Source organism: Myotis daubentonii, chromosome 8 (assembly GCF_963259705.1).
Source record: "Myotis daubentonii chromosome 8, mMyoDau2.1, whole genome shotgun sequence".
In the NCBI taxonomy this organism is placed as follows: Eukaryota; Metazoa; Chordata; class Mammalia; order Chiroptera; family Vespertilionidae; genus Myotis; species Myotis daubentonii.
The window spans coordinates 7,404,155-7,430,802 of record NC_081847.1 but is presented as its reverse complement, the minus strand read 5'-3'; the positions used below and the strand labels follow the sequence as shown (position 1 = coordinate 7,430,802).

At 40.8% G+C, this 26,648-nt stretch overlaps 1 protein-coding gene across 2 annotated transcripts; it reads left to right on the top strand.

Annotated features, from left to right (window-relative positions):
• The first annotated feature begins 3,711 nt into the window (after positions 1 to 3,711).
• Positions 3,712 to 18,249, top strand: SPO11 (SPO11 initiator of meiotic double strand breaks). Of its 2 annotated transcripts, XM_059707523.1 has the most exons (13): positions 3,712 to 3,842; positions 5,961 to 6,074; positions 7,311 to 7,399; positions 7,802 to 7,868; positions 8,094 to 8,202; positions 8,767 to 8,850; positions 9,888 to 9,924; positions 10,251 to 10,360; positions 13,193 to 13,292; positions 13,820 to 13,857; positions 14,774 to 14,850; positions 17,519 to 17,630; positions 18,130 to 18,249. In XM_059707523.1, the coding sequence occupies exons 1-13, from the start codon at positions 3,712 to 3,714 to the stop codon at positions 18,247 to 18,249; spliced, it is 1,188 nt and encodes a 395-aa protein (XP_059563506.1). The 2 variants fall into 2 exon arrangements, with proteins under 2 accessions (XP_059563506.1, XP_059563507.1); XM_059707524.1 differs by lacking the exon at positions 5,961 to 6,074.
• The last annotated feature ends 8,399 nt before the right edge of the window (positions 18,250 to 26,648 follow it).

Genomic DNA, 26,648 nt, shown 5'->3' with positions numbered 1-26,648 from the left:
TGATGCAGCATAGCAATTCCTCTATAAAAACAAACAAATATACCTTCATCAGTAAGATGACCTACAGGCTTACAAATATTTAGGTGATCTTATTAAAATTCAATTTAACTTTCTCTAATTGATCTGCTTTACATCATATGCCCAGCTATATAATCACTGGCTATGAAACATGGGCAAATTAATTCATCAACACTAAATTACTCTGACTTTGAGGCAATACCATATGGGAACTGAGAGCAGAGAAACTGTCAGTGCTGTCATTTGCATCTCTAGAACACTCAGCAATTGTATTTCTAGTTCTCAGAGCCTCAGCTTTCTCCCCTGTAGAATGGGGAGGGGGAGTAAATGAGATTTTTATGTGTGCAGTGTTGGCCCAGGGTCAGCAAACTGCAGTCACTATTATGACCAGGGGCAGCAATATCAGAAGATGTAGAGTAGGGTCTTATTCATATAAAAAATTATGTTTCTTCAGGCATTGTAGAAAGATGCCTGGAATATTAGAAATAGAGAACAAAGATAACCCCATGGGAATCATTCATTCATTCAACAAATACCACTGAGTGCCTCGAGTGTGCAAGCGCAGTGGGCCTATGGAGCAGAGGATGAGTCAGCTCCTGCCCTCCTGGGGCTGACGGGGTAGAGGAATGAAGACATGTTGAGACAGGGGAAACCAGGGGGTCAAGACTTCCTTAGGGGAGGTCCAGGGAGACGGGATCTGAAGGACACAGGAGAATGAGCCAGGCTGGATGTGGGGAGGGAGGCAGAGAGCAGGGAGAGAAAAAGGAGAAAGCATTCCAAGCTGCTAAGGGAAGAGCAAGTGCAAAGGCCCAGGACAAAAAGGAACAACTTCAGGATCTGAAGGATTGCCAAGTCCAGAGGGGACAGATCAAGGTAGAGCAGTGAGTGGCTGCAGCAGGGACAGTGGTTGGTCCACAGGAAGAAAAAACTCAGTATCGTGCGCTGCAAAGTGGCATCTGCCGGTTTCAGCTGCAGTCTGTTGCTAGGGGTGGAATATGTTTTTCTGGTTTCCTCTCAGAGCCGGGGGCGGCTGACTTTGATGTGGAGGGAGTGCACACACCGTGCATGCAAGTTACCTGAGTGGGCTGGATACCTGGAGGCAGAGCCACAGCTGCCTGGGAGGATGCGCTGACGCCTCCAACTTCGCCCTGCCACAGTGGGAACCTTTCAAGTCCGCACCTTGTGGTTTCTCCTGCAGGAATGCCAGGTTTATGATGCATCTATTCCCTTCACTGTTTTAATCTCCTCCCTGTGCCCCCACCCAGCTCAGGCCCTTTCATTTCATGGCAGATTTAGTGAGGCCACTGGTTCCTAGCTGAGTGTAGTGACATGTGATACTGAAGGGTCTGTCTTCATGAGAGAGAGAGACAAGTGGACGGATGGTTCTGGTCCCAGGAAAAAAGCACCTCCCAGAGAACAAATCTCGCAGATGTCATTGACTTGGCCTCTCCCTTCAAAGGAGAGCCTCATTGTTCCTCATTGACGATAATAAAGGAGAGCCCACCTGTTGCAATGCCCTCATCTGAAAGATGAAAACACGGAGGCCAATGTTTTTTATCTCCTCCCTGTGCCCCCACCCAACTCAGGCCCTTTCATTATCCCAACACCAGAAACCTGCACAATATTATGATGTGTTCCCAACCAGACCATCTGCAGTGCCTCCTATCCCAGCAGTAAGAGCTCAAATTTGGAGTCCAAATTTGCCTCTTGGCTCCATCACTTACTGTGGTACAATCTTGCACAAATGGCTCAACCTCTCCATGCCTCAGTTTCTTCATCTGTGAAATGGAGATAAAAATGTATACAGCTTAGGATTGTTAATGTAAATCTACTTCTGATCCTATCACTTCTTTATTCCGTGTTTATCTACTAATCCCAGGCCCCCCCCACCCCCACCTCGAAGGGCAGGACTCTGCCTGCCTTGTTCACAGCTGTGCCCTCAGTACCGAACATTTCCTCGCACGGGGTACATGGTGAGCAAGTACATGGGATAACAAAGGCCCTTGGCACAGCGCTTGGCACTGGCAGGCAGCCATCATTATGAACAGAGGAAGGCCATTATTGATGATGAAAAAGCAGGTTTCAAAACTACCCAATAACTAGGAACTGAGAAAACAGACTAGGTATTTTAGTGGGCCTGCCGTCGGTGGCTTTTCTGGGGCAAAGTCCCCAGGCCCCCGCCAGGCAGGACCAGGCCCCCACAAGCCTGGGAGCCAACTTGCTCCAGGGTCTCTGCCCACGGTCCTCTCTCAAGGATGTCATCCCCCAGACAAAGGACTCCTTCCCTGAGACTTCAAAATCCCTCTCCTGTGCCCGGTGAGGGCAGGGAGAAAGGCGCAGGTCGCCCAGTGTGCAAGGCGTCTGATGGCAGGACTGCTAGATGGAATGCCCCAGGTCAGCTAAATTTGAATTTCAGAACAATACATTATCTGTAAAAGTATGTCCCGGAGCCCAGCCCGTGTGGCTCAGTGTTTGAGCGTCCATCCATGACTCAGGAGGTCCCGGTTTCATTCCTCGTCAGGGCACATGTCCCGGTTGTGGGCTCAATCCCCAGTGGGGGGCTTGCAGGAGGTAGCCATCAATGATTCTCTCTCATCACTGATGTTTTTACCTTTCTCTACCTCTCCCTTCATCTCTTTGAAAGCAATAAAAACATTTTTTTAATAAAAAGCATGTCCTAGAAATTACATGAGATCTAGTTACCCTAAAAAAAAAAAGAAAACGAAAGTATTTGGTGTTGATCTGGGATTCGAAATTATCTGTGTCCCGTATTTTAATCCGCTAAATGTTGACCCAGTCCTGCCTGCACTTGGGGACCTCACTTTACCCTCACCTTCAAACCTGCCCTGGGCGCCCTGACCGGTTTGGCTCCTTGGATAGAGCGTCGGCCTCCGGACTGAAGGGTCCCAGGTTCGATTCCGATCAAGGGCATGTACCTTGGTTTCGGGCACATTCCCAGTGGGGAGTGTGCAGAAGACAGCTGATGATGTTCCTCTCTCATCGATGTTTGTAACTCTCTATCCCTCTCCCTTCCTCTCGGTAAAAAAATCAATAAACTATATTAAAAACAACAATAACAACAACAAACTGCCCTGGGCCCAGGAGGAACCTTCCGGGTGGTCAGGAGACAACAGAGAGAGGCTGGGTGAACCGGGCTCTGCAAGCCCGCGCTTCCTACATCGGCGTCCTGAGGGCAGGAACGTGGTTTGCTCTGCGCACAGCTGAGCCCGGGGCCTAGCACTGCATCTGCCACACAGCTGAGCTGCCATAACTATGTGCCATAATGACAAATCTCTGGTACTATTTCCCTAAACAGGCCAACAAAACAACAAAAACCCACACAACGATTTCAATGAAATCTAGGTCCAACATCCCAAGCATACCTTGCTGGTCCCCGCTGCTTGCCAGACGGCGCTCCAGGAAGGACCCAGCACTCCCCACCTCGGGTGTGGCCGGGCCTGACTGTCCTGCAGGCCGGCGCAGGCCACTCAAAGGCGGGTGCTATGCGCATGTGCCGTACAGCCCGCCGGGGGGGGGGGGGGGGGGCGTAAAGTGTGCGCATGTGCAGGAGGCCTCGACCCGGAAGCGCATGAAAGGGCCAGCCTCAAGCGCGCGCGCTGCCCAGGCAGGGAGGAGCCATTTGGGGCCCAGCTGGATTCGTGCACCTGGGGATTTTCAGTGGCGTCCGTCTTCATGGCCTTTGCGCCCATGGGGCCGGAGGCCTCGTTTTTCGAGGTTTTGGACCAGCATAGGGCTTCCCTGCTGGCCGCCCTGAAGAGAGGTGGCGGGGAGACCTCAGGCAGGGGGACCCACCTGGCCTCCAGGTACAAGGGTTCTGCTGGGGCGCATGCGCTGGAGACGTGGAAAGCGAGAAGGTTCCATGGCCTGCCGGGGGCGCGAGGTGCTCTGTAGGGAAATGCCCCGTTCCACCTTCCGGTCTTTCCCATTTAGGCCAAAGGCTGCCTCTCCGGTATTGAGGCCGCGGGGGCGGGCCTTGGCCTGCGGCCAGCCCAGAACCCCGAGAAGGCGCCTTCCTTAGCGCTCCTTCCCTTTTCAGCTTTTAATTCTTATTTTGGACTCCCAAAGCCTAGTGACCACGCTCCCCCCCCCCCCCCAAGCCTTCTAGAATGTTCCCACTCTGGACCCTTCTGGGAGCACCCCCACTGGGCTTCCGGGTCTCCCGAGATCCTCTGGGTCGGGAAGTTCAGGGCACAGTTAAGAAAGAAAACTTGGGGGGGATAAACATTTTCACCTCCGTTTTCAGGATTTTCTTTCTCAAAGCAAGTGAGAGAAAATAAATGTGAATTCTCACTCTAAGTGTGTTTTATAAAAGTGAACAAGGAAGCCAACACGTTTTAAGTGTTTTATAGCAAAACGACAGTTTTCTTGGAAGTGAAGACAGGACACATATTTTAAATGATTTTAATATCAATAAAGCTCAGAGTATGGTGCTGATAAGATCAATTAAAGCGATCCTGCAGCCACCCAACTTGGAATTAACTACAGAAAATATGTTTGTTATTGCCAACTTTTACTTCAAATGCGCTGTTGTTTTGCTTCCTTGATCTGCTTTTCTGGTTTATCGGCAGTTTTTCAGCCCAAGCAAATGGCTGGTGTTTTTTTTGTTTTTTGTGGGGTTTTTTGGTAAGCCAAACCAACTATCAAACACACACACACACACACACACACACAAGATAAGAAAGAAAGAAAAACCCACAAGCAAACCATTTTTTACATAAGGATTTAGTTTGAGGGGAGAATTTATGAGGATGAGGGGAAGTAGGGAGTGAAGTCCCTTGTTTACATTTAAGATGTAATTTAATCTGATTGTATCTCAGAGTTGGTCACAGTATTGTCCTGCAACATTTTTTGCAAACTGGAAAAAATTAATGAGATATTTGAGTCAGTTTTTACCTGTCGAGATTAGAAAATATTAAATGTTTTAAAATTTATTTTCTGATACTTGCGTTTCAGAAGACAGCAAGTTCCTGTGGAAATTATAATTATCTACATTTTGCCCATTGGCTAGATTTTATTTGCCATCCTAGGCAATATGCTAACTGTGCTTGTAACTGAACAGCGTTTTTTTGAAGCTGATGGTGTGTGAAATTAAAAGTCAGCTGGCAGAAAACTGCTGTAAAGTTTGCTGTAAAGTGGCGTAAGAGTTGCCAAGTCTTTCTGTAGTAGTGATTAAACTTTTTCTTCTTCTTAGTATCACTGAAATTCAAATGGGCTGACCTAAGGCACGAGATCAATTAGGGAAATATGCTACAAAAAGACGTTGTTTCTTTTGAAATACTTTTGCACTGCCGTTTTGGGGGGAAAATTTAAAATCAAAGTCAATATGACATCATTTTTAATTGAAACAGTATTATTTTAAGCCAATGAATTTGTATTTAAGTAAGTTAACATGAAAAGTAGATTAAAATCCTATATAATAAAAGGCTAACATGCAAGTTGTCCCCTCAACCAGATCTACTGGGAGTTCAACTGGAAGTTTGACCAGGGGGCGGGGCCAGCCAGCCGGCCAAACGCCTGTGTCCCCTCCCCCCAGCCCAGCCCGATTGGCCCTGATCCGGGCGAGCAGGCTGGACCCCACCCAAGCATGAATTTGTGCACCGGGCCTATAGTATATTTATAAGTTGTATTGTCTAGTCGTTAATCTAAAAGCGAGATATTACTTCAGTAGGTAATTGTTTGTAAAGTAAAATTACAAGCAAATGAAGTTTCTCTTAAGTAACCACTATAAGTAATGTTGTTGTTTGAATGCAGTACTGACATTAGAATTTAGTGAGAGATGTCATTATTGACATGGGTTAACTAGTCTTCAAAAACAACCAATGAAACAAAAAATGATTTCCATGTTGATCTGGGGAAATGTTACATATTGTAAAGGCGTAATTTAGAAGTAAGATTGAATCATAGTGTGTTTATTGTTTCAGTTCTGAGGTTCTTGCATCTATAGAAAAGGTTATCCAAGACGTAATCACAAGCTTGGCAAGAAACGAAGCACCTGCATTCACGATAGACAACAGATCAAGCTGGGAAAATATAAAGTGGGCATTTTGCATTTTAAAATTTGTAAATGTCATTATTTGAATTTATTGAAGTTAGAGGTCTAGTCAGATTTCATTTTTTTGTTGCTTTTACCATGCCAAAGAGGATATGAGGAAGTTTACAAAATACATACCATTTAGACAGGTTATATAAACTAGAAGTAGGAGTGAAAGATAAGGCAAAAGGAAAATAATGCTAGGAAGAAAGAATGGAGCTCTGAAAGAGGTTAGAGTTCAAAATGCATATGATAAAGTCTTACAGTTCTGCTAAAAATAGGCTCCAAACTGAGATCTAAGCTTCCCAGCACTCGAAGGGGGCAATTCTCATCTATATTGAGAAAGTAAACCACTTGTGCAGGGGACCTACAACTAGTCCTGATACAGAGACCAAAATAAATGTGTCCTCAACATAGAGCATGTTTCAAAGGCTCTTTCTCCCAACAGATCTTCCCCTGCTAAGGCATGTGTCCCAGTGGGTAAAATCAGCGAAGAGCTTTATTGAAATCCTGGAACTTAGATACATAGTTTGTTTTTTTTGAGTTCCTCAGCCTGTAAAATCTTTCCACTAAGTAATGAAAAACACTACCAAAATAGTTATCAGTGAGTTACAGAAACAGAATAAAAGTAATTTTGAGGCCCAGTGTCACTATTATTTTATAATTAATATAATTAATATAAAATGTAAGCTTTTGAATCATATTTTACAAAGTAAGAAGCCCCCTGACAACTGGCCTATTTGCCTGATGCTTTCTGCCCCCTTTAGGACAGGCTTGGTAGTTCAATTTAACAACCTAATATAAATCATTTCATTTAATGTAACTTTGGAGGTAAATCAGAAATTAAATACTTCAAAACTTATTAAATTGAGTAACATTATTAAATGAATAAATTGTTAAAATTATCAAAACGCTAATAAAATTGTGAAATATTTGAAAGTAGTTCACATACACTAAATGTCTTCCCAGGAAAGAAATTCACAGACACACACACATCATAATCAAAGGTCTATAATTCATTTAGTTTAAACACTTTTTTTTAGTGCCTCTATATGTCACAAGACCAGTTACCCAATTATCACCTGGAATTATTTAAGCTTATAATCAGATTATCCTAAAGCTTTAGTGCTTACATTACAAAGAAATGTGAATTTAAATTATATGCAGACGAGGCCATTAAGTGTATATTGTTTGGTATTCGGAAATTAATTCTTTTTATTCCCTTTAAACAAAATGACAGATTTGAAGATTCTGTGGGTCTTCACATGGTATCTCCTTGTGCCACAAGAAAAATCAAAAGTGATTCACTAAAATCAGTTAAAAATTTTGGTAAGTTAATCTTTCTTAGCTTTTAGGATTAAATGGATTTGGTTATCTTAAGGATTTTCATTATTCCTAGTTAAATAATTTTACTTCTTCTTTCATAGACCATCCTTGTACTTGAAATAAATGTATAGAATTTTACATTGTCATTAACCATGGAAGTTAATTGTAATTCCAAAATAAATTTTCAAGGTACATGACTCAGTGGAAAAGTATTCTCTCAGTTTTGCTGTTCATTGAGCAATTAATTTTATCTGATTCTTCAGGCAATTATATTCTGTATTTAACACTTCTGTTTTGGAAAGATTACTTTTTGTAATGTTATGGAAAGTAACTGGCGACAGTTAAATGTTTTGAATTAGTCAGAGAAATGATGAGTAACTTGTTTATTGCATCTTTTTTTTCCAGCTCTAATTCTTAAAATATTGTCCATGATTTATAAATTAGTGCAGAGCAACACTTACGCAACCAAAAGGTAAGTATACTTTCTGGTAAATTACTTTTTAAAATGCAATGTGAGACTTAAATTGACTTTCATTATATGTTTTGAAAAGTTACGTCAAACTAGAGTATAGGTAATAGATTACTTCCTTTATATGTGTGTTTCATCCAGTTAAAGCTTTCTTTAAATAATACTCCAATCCTTGTTATATTCAAAGGGAATATGGTTAATTAAAAAATGTTTTTAAAATTGTTATAGAGACATATATTACACTGACAGCCAGCTCTTTGGTAACCAGACTGTTGTGGACAGCATCATCAATGACATTTCCTGTATGTTAAAAGTGCCGAGGAGGTGTTTACATATAGTAAGTACCATTTAATACAAAACATCTTTTTTTAAAATATATTTTTATTGATTTCAGAGAGGAAGGGAGAGGGAGAGAGACAAAAAAACATCAATGATGAGAGAGAATCCTCCTGCATGCCCCCTACTGAGGATTGAGCCCCCAACCCAGGCATGTGCCCTGACCCAGAATCCAGCCATGACCTCCTGGTTCATAGGTTGACACTCAACCACTGAGCCATACCAGCCGGACAAAGCATCTTATTTTAAGACAAAATGTTTGTATAAAAATTGTAATAAAAAAATAAATGTGATCTGTGCCTTCTTTTGATAAATTTTGATACTATATTTTTCTCACTATAAATTTAAATATCTAGTCTCAATGTTTTTCCTTGGATGAATGAACCAAAATAGATGAATTACCAAATGTTTTTCAATCCTAAATACTCTGACATATTTTTCCTTTATCTCTTAAAGTACAATCTGAGGTAAAAATACATATACTTTAGGTATACACGAGGAATGTACATACTTTGAAGCATAAAATACAGTCATAAAAACGTTTTCAAATTTTTTTTTTTTTTAGTTATCTACATCAAAGGGTTTAATTGCTGGCAATTTAGGGTATATAGAGGAAGATGGCACCAAAGTAAATTGTAGCTGTGCAACAGTAAGTATCTGTAATGTTTTCACATACTTTAACGCCCTTTCAGATCCCTTGTTTTAGAAATGTATTTTATTTCCTGCTTGTTATGTAATTTGGAGCTTAAGATTTTAAAATAAAACCGAAGGCCATGGCTAGTGTTGCTCGCTCGGTGGTTAGAGTGTCAGCCCACAACACACCAAAGGTTCTAGGGTTTGATTCCAGTCAAGGGCATAGATTTGATCCCAGCCCTGGTTGGGTCACCTGCTGGAGGCAACCAATCCATGTGTCTGTTTCACATTGATGTTTCTCTCTCTTTCCCCCTCGCTCCCTCCCTCTCCCTCTCCTTCTCTCTCTCCCTTTCTCTCTCTCCTCCCGGCTGTTCCCCCTCCCCTCCTTTCCTCCCTCCCTTTTTTCTACTCTCCCCAAAAATCAATGGACAAAATATTCTTGGGTAAGGATTAACAAAACAAAAAACAAAATAAAACTGAAGGATGAATAGGTATATGAATAGGTATAGTTTTAAAATATGTCATTTGTTAAATGTCATTGAAATAAATGTACACATTTCTTTCAAAAACGTACTGTTGTTGTGAGGTAGAGTGTGACTTGACCCTTTTAGCATGGTTATTTAGGTAATCTTCATAAAGTTTTCTGGTTCTGAAATTAATTTATTTAAACCTAAACTATTTTGCTCGGCTCTGGTGCATAGAAGGCCCGCAACACTAAACAAGCACAGCAGTTTGAAAGGGCCAGCTCACCAGTTTGGAAAGGAGGAAGCTGATGCCTATGAGAACCTGCGTCAGGAAGTCTTTCCTTCATCCATTTCTGCCCTTGAAGGCACATATCCCCAAAGTTTCCAAGAAATTCTGGAAAGTAGTTTGGATCATGTCTGTTTTCTTACTGAAGAATAAATCTGTTTCCTATTGTTTTCTTACTGAGGTGTAAACTTCTGATGACAGATATATTTTCTTTAAATGAAAATATTGGATTTTTGTGATAAATTTTAAAATGTAGTTATACTTTCTTTGTATCTAAAAAACTGTCTTGTTTTGTTAATGTAGGCTGTTGCTGTGCCATCTAATATTCAAGGAATTCGGAGTATCCTTTGAATGGGAAAACTATTTAAACTTCTAGAATGTTTATGCATTCGTTACTTTGGTAAATCAAGCTTTCTGATGTATAACCAACAAGCGACCCTATAGTGGTCAAGATGAACACTCCATGGTCCCTTCTATAGGATTCTTTTAGGAACTCACCATTAGTACGAGAGACAGACAACTATGTATATGAATAGATATGTTACATATTTCAAGGTAAAATAAAAATACTACACCTCTAGCTGCTGTTGAATTGATCTGTAGGCACCATTATTAGTTACTGGTTAAATGAAATACTCTTTCCTTAAATTTGCCTTAACTTCGCAGATTTAATTACAAATGGGAAATTTCTACTAATTGTAGAAAAAGATGCAACATTTCAGCGACTGCTAGATGACAACTTTTGCAACAGAATGTCTCCATGCATCATGGTTACGGTATATTATATGCCTTTACTACAATTCCAAGATTAGCATAGTATTTTGGTGATTGATAAGAGGGGTTTATGATGTCATCTATACAGCTTGGACAACATTCTCTTATCAGTATGATGCTGCTTGACAAGGGCTACTTGTCTCAACTGTAATACAGTAACAGCGGAGCTTGGGGCAGGGTTGAATGGACAAGGGCTACTCCTCGTTTTCCTAATACAGGTTTGTGTACCAAGTGATTTCATCAAGTCAGTCAAAAGGAACCTGCTTTTTAAAAAAAGCTGAATGTTTAAAGAACAGCAAAGAACACAAGAGACTACATTGAGTTAACACACAGGGAACTACCGACATCAGTTAGCAAAGGGTAGTAAACTTCCTGCTACAGGGTAATGTGGGAGGAGTTTGTAAAACTTGATGGATGATATGGGCTGGAGTAAGAAAGAAAGAGATTAGAATAAAGGAAGTTTGGGGTGTGGGTAGGTGGAATGATGACAGAATAACAAAATAGATCAGGTTCCCCTCTGCTGTCCCGGCTTTCTCCTACTTTATAAAAACCTAGGTTTATAAAGGGAAAAAAGCTCATCTATTCAAAATTATTCTGGCTTATTAGATTAACAATAATTGTGATGTTTGTGAGCTGTGTTTGTGGAAGCAGGATGTCAGGCAGCTGTAGGGAGGCTTGGGAGGCCTGGCCACACCCAAGGAGGCATCCTGACTTAGTGGCATCCAAACAGAAGGTTTGGGGTTGGTGAGAAAGGATATGATGAGGATTCTTGTGGCAGCTTCATCAACTACATCAGTGGTTCTCAACCTTCTGGCCCTTTAAATACAGTTCCTCATGTTGTGACCCAACCATAAAATTATTTTCATTGCTATTTCACAACTGTAATGTTGCTACTGTTATGAATCGTAATGTAAATATCTGATATGCAGGATGGTCTTAGGCAACCCCTGTGAAAGGGTCGTTCGACCGCCAAAGGGGTCGCAACCCACCGATTGAGAACCGCTGAACTAGATGGAGACAGAGAGCTCTGGAGTCAGGGAGCCTGTCAGGAGGCCGTCAGGAGTAAGATATGGTTAAGGAGAAAGGACTGAAACAAAGGGCATTTCTAATGCCAATTCAAAAGGAATTGGTGACCACAGGATAGAGGAATGAGTCAAAGTGACCCTGATGTGATGTATGGAAGCCACATTATCAATAGACAGCCACAGGACAAGTGGTAGGAAGGCTCAGTTCTTTGTGGAAGAAAAATTTTGAGTGTAGTTTTAGAAATACGAGATGATAGGGAATCCTAGTGGTACCTAGTTGAAAGTGGAGATGGAAAATGCAGACTAGGACCTCATAAATAATAGAGGTTGTATTTAAACCCCGGGAGTGATCTCTTGCTAGGGGTGTTCTGTGGTGCTCTCTTTGGCCCCGCCCCCTTCCCCTTTCACACCTCCTGGGCTGCCTGGAAGCCAATCCACTGCAGACAAAGAAAGCTGAAGTGGCCTGGGTCCCCGTTCACATCTGGTCCTACTGCTTAGGAGGCGCACGGAAAGCACGGCTCTGTCACATCTGGGTTGAAAAGATAATATAATAGTGGTGGTAGAGCTTACAAGGACTAGAATGTATGCGCCCAGGTAACACCCACAGGTGGACCCATAGTGGTTGCCTGTGAAGAGGGGAGCTGAAATGGGCGGTCAGGCTAGGAAGGGGTCATTTTTCACTGGATGCCCTGTGGTACTCTTTGACTTCTCCACCACACACCCCTGTTTTCTTTTCCCAAAGAAAAGAATAAAAATACGCTACTATCTACTAAGTGATCCTACTGAGTACTTAACATAGAGTCCACTTTCGCTATCTGTCACATAGCAACTTGTAAAGTCTCTCAGCCGCTCTGTGAGGTAGGTATTCTAGTCATCCCCATTTTAATATCAGGTCACTGGGATGCAGGAGGGTATTCACCACAAGGCTATGGCTGGTTAAAACCAGAACTCGGATTCCGACAGTCCAGCTCACATTGATATAGTGCAGCAACTCTGTGTGGCAGGCATGTTTACCCAAATTTTATAAATAAAGCCACAGCTCAATGAAACGTAAGAAACTGGCCCGATGTCCCCCCCCAGTGAATGGCAGAGGGAATTCAAACGCAAAGCTGTCCAATGGGAAGCACATCCTAGTATCTCTCTACTATCTTCCCGCTCTGACCCCTTTGGTTTCCTGCTTTTCTCTCTTAACACTATTGCAATGCTTAGTAAGCTACTTTCCTACAGTATTTAATAACTTCATATTATTCCACCACTTAGGTTTATTAAATCCTAAAGTTTAGACAGGTTCTCTCCTAAGTGCTTTATAGTTACTAAATAATTTCTATAACCTTGTAAGGTGTTACAGAGCCCTAAGCCGCAGAGGTTTGAGGACTTACTCAGGTTCATACTACAAAGTGGCAGAGCCGAGATGCCAGCCCAGGCTGCTGGCCCCGCACCTGGTACATATATCACCACTGTGCAATGCTGCCTCTCCATGTCCCTGTTAGATATTTTGGCTATTTATAGTATTTTTGTCATTTTAAATTACACTGCAGTGAACACCGTCAAGTATGTAGAATTTTCATTATTCCTGTTTCTACTGAAATATTTCCGAGGACTGGAGTAACTGAATCAAAGGTATGAATGTATATGGGCTTTTTCACCCTGTTGTACATATTGTGCATTTTTCACAGTCAACACTAATCTTCCACCATCTGAAATTTAAGGTGAGGAATCTAACTTTTACATGATTGGTAAGATAAGGATATTGTTTTATAGATTCCATTCTACTGTAATTAAAATGCATAATTTTTATCTTGCTTTTAGGGGAAGGGAGTGCCTGATCTGAACACCAGACTTTTAGTCAAGAAGCTGTGGGACACATTTCACATCCCCATTTTCACTCTTGTAGATGCTGATCCACACGGTGATTTATGGTTTATATTTTGAAACAGTTAGAATTAAATCATATTTGTAGTTTTGTGTTGTTTTGCTCTTAGAACTCTTCCATAATTTTTTTTTATATTTTTATTGATTTTTTACAGAGAGGAAGGGAGAGGTATAGAGAGTTAGAAACATCCATGAGAGAGAAACATCGATCAACTGCCTCCTGCACACCCCCTACTGGGGATGTGCCCACAACCAGGGTACATGCCCTTGACCGGAATCGAACCTGGGACCCTTCAGTCCGCAGGCCGATGCTCTATCCATTGAGCCAAACCAGTTAGGGCCCATAAATATTTTTAAAGAATATGATTATTAGATTAAACTTAATGACTGTTATCATTTGAGGTGATGTATTGCTATTTTAGCCATATTAAACTGAACAATAAATTCTTCTTTGGTAATGTCCACAAAAATAAAATTTTCAGATGTTAGACATAATTTGAGAGTGCAAATTATCTAACCTATAATAGACAAAAAGTCTAATTTTAAAGTTAACTCTTTTAACAGGCATAGAAATAATGTGCATTTATAAGTACGGATCTATGGTAAGTAGAGAAAAGTTGCTGTTTTAGTTTCACTATTAAGGTATTTTATATTCATTGGGGTTATTTCTGCATTTACTTATCAGCCCTAGTAAGTGGCGCTCCCTCACTAGTTTCCAGGGGAGCTACTGTCCTGGTCTAGGGCCAGTCTGTTTCTGTGGCTGTGATTCCAGCTTCCAGCATGACCAGTGCAACCACAGATGACAGAGTGTGATTAGCTGTGGACAGGAGGCATTACTATCCACTCTCCTGGCTGCTAAAGTAACCTTGGGCCTCAGGGTAACAACATGTCTGATCGCAAAGAATACTCTGAACATTATATGTAGCCTTGAATTCGGACCTAGCCAGTTCCCTTTCCCCTGCCGTAAGGACCAATTTCACCACTAGAGTCTGAACTATCATACACCAGTGGTTTTCAAATTGTGGCCCTGGACCACACTAGTGAATCATCAGTGTCATTCGGGAACTTGTTAGAAATGCAAATCTCAGCCCCTCTCCAGACCTACTGAATCCACTGAATCCGTGTCTCTGGGGGTGGCCCCTCCAAGTGGTTCTGACGCATAGTCGAGTTTGGGAGCCACTGGTGCGCTCCGTGAGTGTCGTGTCCCTGACGTCTGTCTAGAGCAGATGAAAAGGATGTGGGAGCAAGGTGCTGACATATGAAATCAGAGTAACACAGTAATAAGTGCAGGTCAGGGGATCCCTTTGTAGCTTTACTTTATAGAAAATCAATCCAGAAATACTACAGAGCAGTTTGAAACCCTTCAGCGAAGCTTCAGTGATTTTCTCACTTCTGCGGGCTCTGAGGAGTGAAGCCTTTAGTATTCGTTATTGCTAAGTAAAAAATTTGGCTGCAAAATGAGTATGCTAGTTCTCTGAAATTTAGCTTTACCTAATGCACTTTTGCTCTTTATTTTAGTCTATGTCTTTTGAAGCACATAATCTCACAGTCCCAGCTATTAGATGGCTTGGTCTCCTCCCTTCAGATATAAAAAGGTTAGATGGGTTTGTAAAACTGGGATCTTTAAAATAATGACTCATTGTAACATGTCACAATAAGCCTCAAAAGTCACACTACAAGGGAAAAGTCCTTAATGCCTTTTATTTACATTGTTCACTGGGACTAAGTACTATATAATTATGAATTAAATTCATCAATGTTTCTGTTTCATCTACTAAACTGCCCAACTTAATTTGGTTAATTGAACCTTCAGCTAGCTAGAAAACATTTTTTGTTTTGCCTTTACTATTAAAATATTTTGAAATTTATTATACTTAGAAAGCATAAGACATTGAATCTGGTTAAATGGTCATCACTGACAACATCATTTGACATGAATCAGTTTTATCATAGATTTAAATTTTTAATGTCATAAAAAACTTCAATTTTAGAATTCATACAGTTTGAGAACCTCGTTTATCACGTCTAATATATACATTCATTATAGAAAAAAATATTCACTAACAAGATAAAAATCACCTACAGGTGAACAGCTTTACCCTTGTAGATTATTTTCTGTGCATAATTATAGCTTTTCACAAAAATGGACTCAAACTCTAATATTACCTTGTAATCTCCTTTTCTCACACAACACGCTGAGATCACTTTTCCCTATCAATAAATACATTTCTCTTCCCCAGCCTCAGTTTAATGTCTTACATTACTGAGTTCACATTCTACATGTGCTTGCTCAGCCAATCCCTCAAAGTCAGAGATTTGGGTTGTTTCCAAATCTCTTCTGATAGCGCTGTGATGGACCCTCTTGTAACTGAATCTTTGCCTCCAGCTTTAATGAGTCCCACAGGCTGAATTCCCAGGATGGCTGGGTCAAAGGGTATGCACACTTTCCAGGCTTTGACTGCCCTCTGGATGGGTTAATGATTTTGCTTTCCCTGGAGAGTATAATCCCACCTGTCCCTCAGCATAAGACAATCACTATTCATTTCTGCTAATGGGATATTTTAAAATATTTAATTATTACTATAATTGGCCAGTGAGAATGAACTTTAACGTGGATTGGATTTCTTTAAACAGTGAGTGAACTTTGGTTATGGGCACTTGTTTTCTAAATATGGAATATGAACAGGTTTTGGGTGATTGCCACTTGTTATAAAACAAGGGCACAAGAGAAAACATTTAATTTTTGATCTTTGAATATTTACACTCTAGTGAATCAAAGTTCTGTTCAGTTTAGTGTATTATGTCATGGTCCAAATCCCTTAGGAAGGAGATGTATTTGTATGGATATTATTTCTAACACAAATTTAGGACAAATGATCTGATAAGTATTAAGGTGGAGGGCTTGGAGAAGAACTTGCTGTGACTCATAATTCCTTTAGTGCCGTCAAAAGTCACTCCAAGTAAATGTACAATCAGAGATAAAAACAGTGTAGTAGCTACACAAACATGGCTTCAAGGGAAATCCTCTAGGCCTCCTTTCAATCAAATTGTCACCCTTTCCATGAGCTGCCACTGGCAAGTGGTCATAATTATGGGGACATTGAAAACGACTGGAGCTCTCCCAGGAAATCCAGGATTTATGACTTCAAAAGTAGTCCACACCACAAATCCAGACCTCTCATGGTCTATTTTTTTAAACACATAGCAAGATAAAATTGTATTTTACTTTTTTTAATTTAAAACTAGGTAGGTGTGCCTGTATGTGTGTGCATACATTGCACATAAGTGAAAAATGATTAACTTCCATGGACCAGAAAATTCTCAGTGATTACAAAGAATCAAGTACTCAGTGGAAACTAAAATCCCACAGTGAGTCTCACTGTGGCACACGTATTGGACCTCACTGCTCAAAACTGTGGCGCTCTGGAGCTGCCTTGGTGTGCATATATGTGATGTTAGTGCTATCGTCATTTATTGTTTGTTTGTTTTAATATTTTTATTAATTTTAGAGATAAAGGGAGAGAAAGATAGAAACATCAATGATGAGAGAGAGTCATTGATCGGCTGCCTCGTGCATGCCCCACACTGGGGACCTAGCCTGCAACCAGGCACATGCTCTGACCAGAAATTGAACTGTGACCTCCTGGTTCACAGGTTGACACTCAACCACTGAGCCACCACAGCCAGGATGTTTGTTTTTTTGTTAATCCTCACCCAAGGATATTTTTTCCACTGATTTTTTTAGAGAGAGTAGAAGGGGAGGGAGGGGGAGAGAGAGAGAGAGAGAGAGAGAGAGAGAGAGAGAGAGAGAGAGAGAGAGAGAAACATCAATGTGTCTGAGAGACACATCCATTGATTGCCTCCCACATGCACCCTTACTGGAACCAGGGATCAAACCTGCAACCCAGTTATGTGCCCTAACCCTCAACCCTTCAGTGCTCAGGCCATACTCTAACCACTGAGACCATAACAGCAGGGCATCATTTGTTTTATAACCAATGTTTGCCTTCCTATCATCCTGTGAGTATGGCATGAAGAAAACCAACAACTTAGAACAGACTTCCACCGTGAACTTGATCACTTCTTGGTCTAGGACATGCCAGAACCCCAAAATTTTGGACTTAAAGGGTGTATCTGTATTAATTTTCTTATCCATAATTTCTGAATTTCTTGGAATAGTACAGTAAATATGAATGAAACATGACCTTCAAGTGATAGGAATACTATTTTTTTACTAATTTTTTTTCATCTGTTTTTTTCTAGGTTAAATATACCTAAAGATACTTTAATTCCATTGACAAAACGGGACCAAATGAAACTTGACAGTATCCTGAAGAGACCTTATGTTACTTGCCAACCATTTTGGAGAAAAGAAGTATGTTGTTGTTTTTAAATTCGAGTGCTTTATGTTTGATTGCCTTTTACTATAGTAGCAGTCATTCACACAATATTTTGAAAACATCCTCCTTGAAATCCATGTAACCAACAACTAAGGTGGGTATTGTTTGATAATACATGATTGTTGAAACATCAAATCATGGATGCTAATAGATAAGATCACCTCAGTGGAGCTGGTCTATTTTTATCCTCATCATAGTTATGTACCCATTGTTTATGGCTGTATCATAGTTTATGAAAGGAAAAAAGAGAAAGTAGTTAGAAAGACGCCAGACTTTTCCTGGTTATTGAAGGCATCCATACTGGTTAGTCCCTTCATATTCTTAGTTGTTGCAGCTCTAGAATATTCTGGCTGACTCTAAAGACTATTGTCCATAGTTTTGGAGAATAAAACAAGTCTAGATTTACCAATTTGTTGAGTTGCCAGAACTGTAGCAAAGAACTCTGGTATGACTATATTTTACTTTTATTGACAGATGGAAATAATGGCAGACTCTAAAATGAAGGCAGAAATTCAAGCTTTGACCTTCCTATCATCAGATTATCTTTCCAGAGTATACTTACCTAACAAATTAAAATTTGGAGGGTGGATATAAAAATGTATCAGAATATATCTTACAATTTTAAGAGGATTCTAAGTTTTTTTCAGTAGAATACTGTTGTGAGAAAAAAAACATTTTTCTTTTGTAAAAAATCTTTATTGTTTGAGAGTATTACAGATGTCCCTTTTTTCCCCCCATTACCCCCCTCCACCAGGTTCCCACCCCGCCCTAAGCCTTCACCACTCTATTGTCTGTGTCCATAGGTAATGCATATATGCAGATAAGTTCTTTTGTTACCCTCTTCCTACACCCCCTTCCTTCGGAGATTCGTCAGTCTGTTCCATGTTTCCATGCTCCTGATTCTATTTTATTCACAGGTTACCTTGTTCTCTCTCTTCTCCTTCTGGCACCCCCATAATATGAGATATTTTGTTCATTAGATGTCTTGCTCATTTATTTTGATTTTTAGATTCAAATGTTGATATGTATTCATTGCCATTTTATTCATATTTTTTCTCTTCCTCTTCCTCCTCCTCCTCCCCCTCCTCTTCCACCTCCTCCTCTTCCTCTTACTCCTCCTCCTTTCTCCTTCTCCTTCTCCTCCTAATATAATACTGGTTTGGTGGTAATAAACTCCTCTAGCTTTTTCTTGTCTGTGAAGCTCTTTATCTGACCTTCAATTCTAATTGATAGCTTTGCTGGATAGAATAATCTTGGTAGTAGGTCCTTGCTGTTCATCACTTTGAATATTTCTTGCCACTCCCTTCTGGCCTGCAAAGTTTCTGTTGAGAAATCAGCTGATAGTCATATGGGCACTCCTTTGTAGGTAACTAACTGCTTTTCTCTTGCTGCTTTTAAGATTCTTTGTCTTTAACCCTTTGCATTTTAATTATGATGTGTCTTGGTATGGACCTTTTTTGGGTTCCTTTTGTTTGGGACTCTGCAATTCCTGGACTTGTAAATCTATTTCTTTCACCAGGTAGGGGAAGTTTTCTGTCATTATTTCTTCAAATAGGTTTTCAATATCTTGTTCTTTCTCTTATCCTTCTGGCATCCCCATAATGTGAGTGTTGGTACACTTGAAGTTGTCCCAGAGGCTCCTTACACTTTCTTCATATTTTTGGATTCTTTTTTCTTTTTGCTCTTCTGATTGGGTGTTTTTTGCTTCCTCATATTTCAAATTATTGATTTGATTCCTGAAATCCTCTACTATTGAATCCCTGTAAATTATTCTTTATTTCAGTTAATGAATGCTTAATTTCTGATTGGTTCTTGTTCATGTCTTTGATATTCTCACTAAGATCCTTGAAAGTCTCACTAAGTCCCTTGAAGCTCTCATGAAGATCCTTGAGTAACTTTATAACTGTGGTTTTGAATTCTGTATCTAGTAGTTTGCTTTCTTCCATTTCTTTCATTTGTGACGTTTCTTTTTGTCTGCATTTTGGCTGCTTCCCTGTGTTTGTTTTAGCAAAGTCTGAAGCCTAAGCCAGGACAGGCCATTCATATGGAAAAGCTGCTGCAAATAGCTTGGGTGGGGCTGCAAATTGGATGGGATGGGGTCTCAGGGAATCACCACAGTGGAGCAAACAGTATGAGCCAGGCTGATGGAGACTCAGATATGCCTGCCAATCAGCCCTATAACAAGGAACATAGGAACAATGGCCCTGTGAGCACCCTTGTCTGGGAGAAAGCCACCCCTGAGGTTCTGCAACAATGCCAAACAGTCCAGTTCCTCCCCATATGTGTCTGGGTCCCCCAACGCTTCCTGGCACTGGAGCTCAGAGAGATTGAGTCCAAGTAAGTTCGTGCATTTGCCCTTTAAGAGGGACACCTGGTCTCCGCAGCCTGCATGTCACACAGCCACAAGCCCCGCTGGTTTATACATCCTGAAGTTATGTGACTTTTCTTCCCAGCTCTGGGATCCTGGGTTGGGGGTCTGGTGTGAGGCTGGGACCCCTTGCTCCTCACTGGCAACCTCCACAGGGATGATTTCCCTCCCAATTTAAAAAATAGCACACATGGGTGTTAGACCAGCCCGTTCCACGCTTCTGCCCCTCCTACCAGCCTCAATGTGTGTTTTTCTTTACTTCTCTAGTTGTAGGACTTCCATTCATCCAGCTTCCAGGTGGTTCTGAATGATAGTTATTCCTTATTTTAGTTGTAATTTTGATGTGGTTGGGGAGGTAATGAGTACCTGCATTTACCAACGCCACCATCTTGTTTCTCCAAAAAACATATATTCTTAATTTCATAGATGTAAAATAATTTTTCATTCGTATATTTTTTGTTGAATTGTATATTCAACAAATGCTATATTCTAATTTTCTTTAGAAGGCTTCATCTTACCTTTTTCTATAGAGACTGATTTCTATCCTATGTTCTAAATTATTAAAAAAAAAAACATGTTATTTTGATTTTTAAATTTTATTTGAAAAAATATGTTATACATGTAATCAAAGTGTACAAAAATATTTTATTTGTCCGGCTGCTTGGTGGTTGAGTATCAACCTGTGAACCAGGAGGTCGTAGTTCAATTCTCAATCGGGGCACATGCCCGGGTTGCGGGCTCAATCCCCAATGTGAGACATGCAGGATGTTTCTGTCTCTCCCTCTCCCTTCCTCTCTGGAATCAATAAAGATATATTTTAAAATATATATTTGATTTACTGTCTACAATAAACTAATGTTAAAGGATTTTATTAGCAACAAAAATTAATAATAACCTAAATTTGGAAGGGTTTTACAGCAGTTTCTTCTTAGTTACATTTCCCTTTGTTTTCATAGTTTAGGGGTCAGACCTCATTCATCCACTTGTGAAATTAGTACAATTTATTGTGAATAAATATTTGGGTGTGTGTAGTCTTCAGTGCTTTATTTTGTTTTTGAGCATACTTTTTATTAATAATATGTATTTTTAAATGTTCTCAAGGGTTTATCAGTTCTCACCCAAGTTCAAGTCAGCTAAATTCTCTACTCTAAGTTTATAGAACAAAAAACTTATCCAGTTTTAATATTTACAGAAGTCTAAAATTTTAATAAGGCCCTTCTGTAACAGTCAAGATATGATCTTTCACCCTTGTAAACCTATCTTAATTTTTCTAGATGAGTTTTACGATTTTATTCTGTACTTTCAATAAACTGTTAACTGCACTGAGAAGTTCCTTGTAATTGTGAGCAAGAATATGTATTTATAGAAGTACAGAAATGTTGGGCTGTTTATTTTACCAAGGTGAATCCTATCTAATAATAGACAAACATGGTAATTGACCATACCTTCGCTACACCTCCCATTGGCTAATCAGCATGATATGCAAATTAATCCAACCAAGATGGCGGCCAGCGGCTACGCAGCTGAAGCGAGCAGGAGGCTTGCTTGCTCCAGTGATGGAGGAAGCCAAGGTTCCCCACCTGCCCCGGCCTGGCTCTGAGCTCCAAAAGCAACAGAGTTTCAATTATAGAAGCTAAACAAACCCCAGATACCTGCTTTCAGCAGGCCGTGGCCTCAGAGCTGGAGCGAGCAGGAGCCTGCTCTCAGCTCAAGTGACGGCAACAACGTTTTAATTATAGAAGGTAAATAAATCCCAGAATTAAAAAAAAAGAAAAAAAGAGAGGCTGGGAGCTTCAGTTGCTGGCCAGCCTGAAAATGGCCCTCAGCCCCTCACCCTGACTGGCCAGGCACCCCAGTGGGGACCCCCACCCTGAAGGGAGTGTGACCAGCTGCAAACAGCCATCAGCCCCTCACCCAGGCTGGCCAGGCACCCAAACGGGACCCCCACCCTGATCCGGGAGACCCTTCAGGGCAAACCAGCCGGCCCCCACCCATGCACCAGGCCTCTATCCTATATAGTAAAAGGGTAATATGCAAACTGACCCTAATAGCAGAAAGACTGGGAATGACTGGTCACTATGACACACACTGACCACCAGGGGGCAGACACTCAATGCAGAAGCTGCCCTCTGGTGGTCAGTGCGCTCCCACATGGGGGAGCTCTGCTCAGCCACAAGCCAGGCTGATGGCTGCCAGTACAGCAGTGGTGGTGGGAGCCTCTCCTGCCTCCTCAGCAGCGCTAAGGATGTCTGACTGCAGCTTAGGTCTGCTCCCCGCTGGCAAGTGGACATCCCCCGAGGGCTTCCGGGCTGCCAGAGGGATGTCTGATTGCCAGCTTAGGCCCAATCCCCCAGGGAGCAGGCCTAAGCCAGCAGGTGGTCATCCCCCGAGGGGTCCCAGACTGCGAGAGGGCACAGGCTGGGCTGAGGGTCCCCTCCCCCTGCCCCGAGTGCACAAATTGTTGTGCACCGGGCCTCTAGTGTTAATAACAGATACCATTTCTAAGAATTTATACCCACCAGTCACTGCTTACACATTATCCTATTTAACTTTCCCAAGAACCTATTACACCTGTAGTTTATAGATGAGAACACTGAGGATGTTGCTTGTCCAAAGCCACGTAGACAGAACATGGCTGAATGGGACAATAATCCTGTTTACCTCAAGAGTAGGACCAGTGACAGAATATGCAGGGCCCAATGCTAAATATAAGCGTAGGGTCCCATCTTCAAAAGTTATTAAGAATTTCAAGATAAAAGTAGCAGATGATTAAGCCATATATGGGGCCTTTCAGAGCACAGGGCCTGTGTGACTGCACAGGTTGCACACCCAGAAAGGTGGTCCTACTCCAGAGGTTCTAGTAACAGTTAAATAAGGTACGATAATAATAAAAGAAAATACCTCCCATAACACATTCTGTGCCAGGTATTTTTCTAGTTGCTTTATAAACATTAATGTCATGGTCATGGGAATCCTGTAAGCTAGGTAGCTTTCTTATCATCCTTATTTTACAGATAAGACGACAAAGGCACAGAGAGGTTAATTAACTTCACCAAGGTCACAACTGCTCAGCAGTAGAGCTTGGACTTAACCCAGAGGGTCTGGCTCCAGAACTCATGCTTTAACCATGACACTGGCACACGTAAAGTGCTCCATGTGGCCAGGCGTGCACACTGCTTGGGAAAGGTCTACAATTATTATTGCTGGTTTGATGTCAAATCAAGGCCCCCCCATGCCAAGCCTGTGGTGTTAACAATTTTATTATATTCCCTGGTCACATCAGAACTAAATATTTCATTTTGAGAACATTCTGATATACTGTTGACTTGCTTTGTGAGACTATTAAAAATTCTAGGAAAAAATTTTATAAATCATAATATTTTTCTTTGGATTCAAACCATATATCTTCGGCTAACATTTAATTATATCATTAAACTTCACTTTTTGTAAAGAAGATTATTACCTTAGAAATACATGGTTAAGCCTCAGAATCTCTGGATCAGTATATACTGTCAAAATGGGAAGGAATGAGAAAATCTACACTAGTTATTAAAATTCAAAAGTAAAATTGAAAAAGGCTTGCAGATATATTCAGTCTGGATAACTACATTCATCTCAAGTTTATGATTGGAAATTTACTTAAAATAATCTTTACTGCCCTGGCTGGGTGGTTCAACTGGTTGGAATGTTGTCCCATACACCAAAAGGTTGCAGGCTCGATTCCTGGTCAGAGCTCATGCAGGAGGCAACTGACGTTGCCCTCTCACACAGATGTTTCTCTCTCTCTCCTCCCCACTTCCTTTCTCTAAAATCAATGAAAACTTCTCTTCAGGTGAGGATTAAAAATAATGATCTTTATTTGGGAAGTGAAAATGGAAAGAGAAAAATACACCATAATTTGGCATCATTATCCATCTTTATTAGATACAGATGAAAAATTAATGTTAATAGCTATTTGGGAATCATCTAGAACAGCAATTGCCAACTTTTTGGATCTCATGGACCACCAGTGGTCCGTGGACCACCGGTTGGTGACCACAGCTCCAAAGGTTTCCTTAAACCAGCGGTCGCCAACCTTTTGGACCTCATGGATCACCAGTGGTCCGTGGACCACCAACTGGCAACCTCTGATCTAGAATTCTAATTCTTAAGATTTGTTTCCAAAAAGGATTATTGTAAAATAGGTAGCTTTTTTAAATGGCAACTGACAACAGACATCCCCTCTACCATCATCTACTGCATTTATTTTAAATATTTCCATAATTTTAATCAAGAAGAACATTTGAATTGGAATCTGTTTATAATTAAAGTAATAAAAACTTGTGTAACAAAAAGATGTTCAGAGAATCTTTTTTCCTTGAAGGCTCATAATCACCCTAGTAAATGAAAGTTTCACGTTTCTGGGAAATTTAACTGTCATCATTGATGATGCTAAATTATTTCAGAAACCATGATTGCACTTTCTACAAAATAGGCCAAAAAAAAAAATACTTCCTTAAATGAGTGTCTAGTTGAACTGTTTGATATAGATACCTGTTCAGTGGTGCTGAAAAGAAAATGCTTTCAAAGCTAAGCCACATGTGCCTGTACACTAAAAAATATTTTCAATGGAATTTTTTTGTAGAAAGTATTGAGAAACATTACCTCTGTTGACCAGTAAAGGTATACACCCCAAGGAAACAATCCTGTGTCGCCCTCTGCTGGCCTACGCTCTACAGTTCTCTCAAATCCTACCGCATTTCTTTAAAACATTCTTCAAGTCATTGTTTTAAGGGATGGGGTGAAAGTCTGAGACACAACAGAAGAGGTTGGGGAAAACTGGGAGGAGTTGTGTGTGACACTGAGTATTTGGCAGGGATCCATTTCTTATCTCCAGCTTTGGATGCCCCTAATTCCTTGTAAAGCTACACGTAACGTGTGCCTCTTTGCAACTGAGCTATTTACAAAAGCTTAAACGTTAAAATTTTTAATTAAAATTTAAGAATTAAAGATCACTTCAAATACAAAGGAACTAACACAAAATTACAAACATACTCCAATTTTATTCACATGGCAATGGAATATAAACTGCAGTCATTCATACTATCCCTGTGTAAAAGGTTTACCAGTGTGAATGATAGCCATGACCAAAACTTAATTTTAATTATTGTTTACTTTAACTAACTTTTCACTTATAATCTATGGCTCAGTAATCATACCCCTGGGTGTAAACGGTGGTGACCCCCTTGTTTCTAAGGAGGGAAAGTGTGATACTCCCCACAACCTGCCCTCTGGAGGTGCAGAGTCAGATTTGGGAAGCAGGCTGCTTGGATCCCACATCCACTTCTACTCACTGCCTCAGTGGCTGGGACAAGTTAGCACCTGGCCTTGGTTTTTTTTGTTGTTTACTTTTTTTTTTCTTTTCTTGGCCTTGGTTTTATCAACCTTAAAATGGGATAACAATATCTATCCTATAGAGTCATTGGGATGACTTAATGAGATATTTCATAAAAAGTATGTGGCTGAATAATACCTTTTAGGAAGAGTCAAGGAAAGTAGTTACTATTATATTTTGGTGAGCATGCTGCTGCTGTTGCTCCACTGAGAGTCTGTGCAAAAGTAATTTGTCAATTAGAATCCTAAGTAGCCCTGGCTGGTATGGCTCAGTGATGTGTCTGCCTGAGCACTGAAGGACAATGCGTTCAATTCTCAGTCAAGGTCAAGGGCATGGACCTGAGTTGCAGGTTGGATTCTGGCCCAGTTGAAGCTCATGCAGGATGTGTAACCAATGGATGTGTCCCTTTCACATCAATGTTTCTCCCCCCCCCCTCCCCCCCTTTCCTCCCTTTCTTTCCACTCTCTTTAAAAAGCAATGGAAAAAAATATCCTGGGGTGAGGATTAATAATAAAAAAAGAACCCTAAGTAGCAGAAAGATTTTTAAAGTATGCTGGATCTACCAGTATTATACTTATGGAAGATTCTTTGTACATACTAGCAGAACAATATCATTCAACAAATATTAACACTGAATGTATGTAAGATACTGTGCTTGGTGCTGCAAAAGATGTACATGGGAGCAAGACACAATGTTTAAGACCTAGGAAGCTGGACAAGGCAAATACAGTTTTGCTAGGCCAAATAGAAGCACTGAGCTTTGAGAAGGCTCTGAGTTTAAAGAGAGCTGGAACAAGATGATTCATTTGGGAAAGAATGAGGAAAGGTGTGGTTGAAGAGGGAGGACTTGGAGAAGGTTCTGACGTTTTGTAGGTAGAAGAGTTAGGCACAGGGTAGACATCATTGGCTCTACTGCTTAACAGCTGTGTCGTCTCTGACAAGTCACGTCACCTCTCTCGGCCACATTTCCCTTTTCTGTAAAATGAGGATTGTTAGAATACCGACCTTATAGGGCTGCTCGGGAAATGACAGGAGAGGGGACATCTAGTGCTCAAAAGAACTATTATTATCTAGAGGAGAGGTTCTCAATCTGGCTGCATCTTAGAATCACTTGGGAGCTTTTTAAAAAAAAAATTAATTCCTTCAGTTCCACCCCAGAGCAACTAAATCAGAATCCGAACATGAGGCCCAGGCATCAAAGCTTTCTCAAGTTCCCTGAAGGGATTCTGAATACTTGATCTCATGTCTCGA

What these genes read in the sequence shown, in the direction of transcription:
- SPO11 (XM_059707523.1), top strand. Translation starts at nt 3,712, where the DNA reads ATGGCCTTTGCGCCCATGGGGCCGGAGGCCTCGTTTTTCGAGGTTTTG. An exon ending in TCAAGCTGGGAAAATATAAA is followed by an intron (nt 6,075 to 7,310) that starts GTGGGCATTTTG and finishes ACAAAATGACAG; the next exon opens with ATTTGAAGATTCTGTGGGTC. An exon ending in TTTATAAGTACGGATCTATG is followed by an intron (nt 13,858 to 14,773) that starts GTAAGTAGAGAA and finishes TCTTTATTTTAG; the next exon opens with TCTATGTCTTTTGAAGCACA.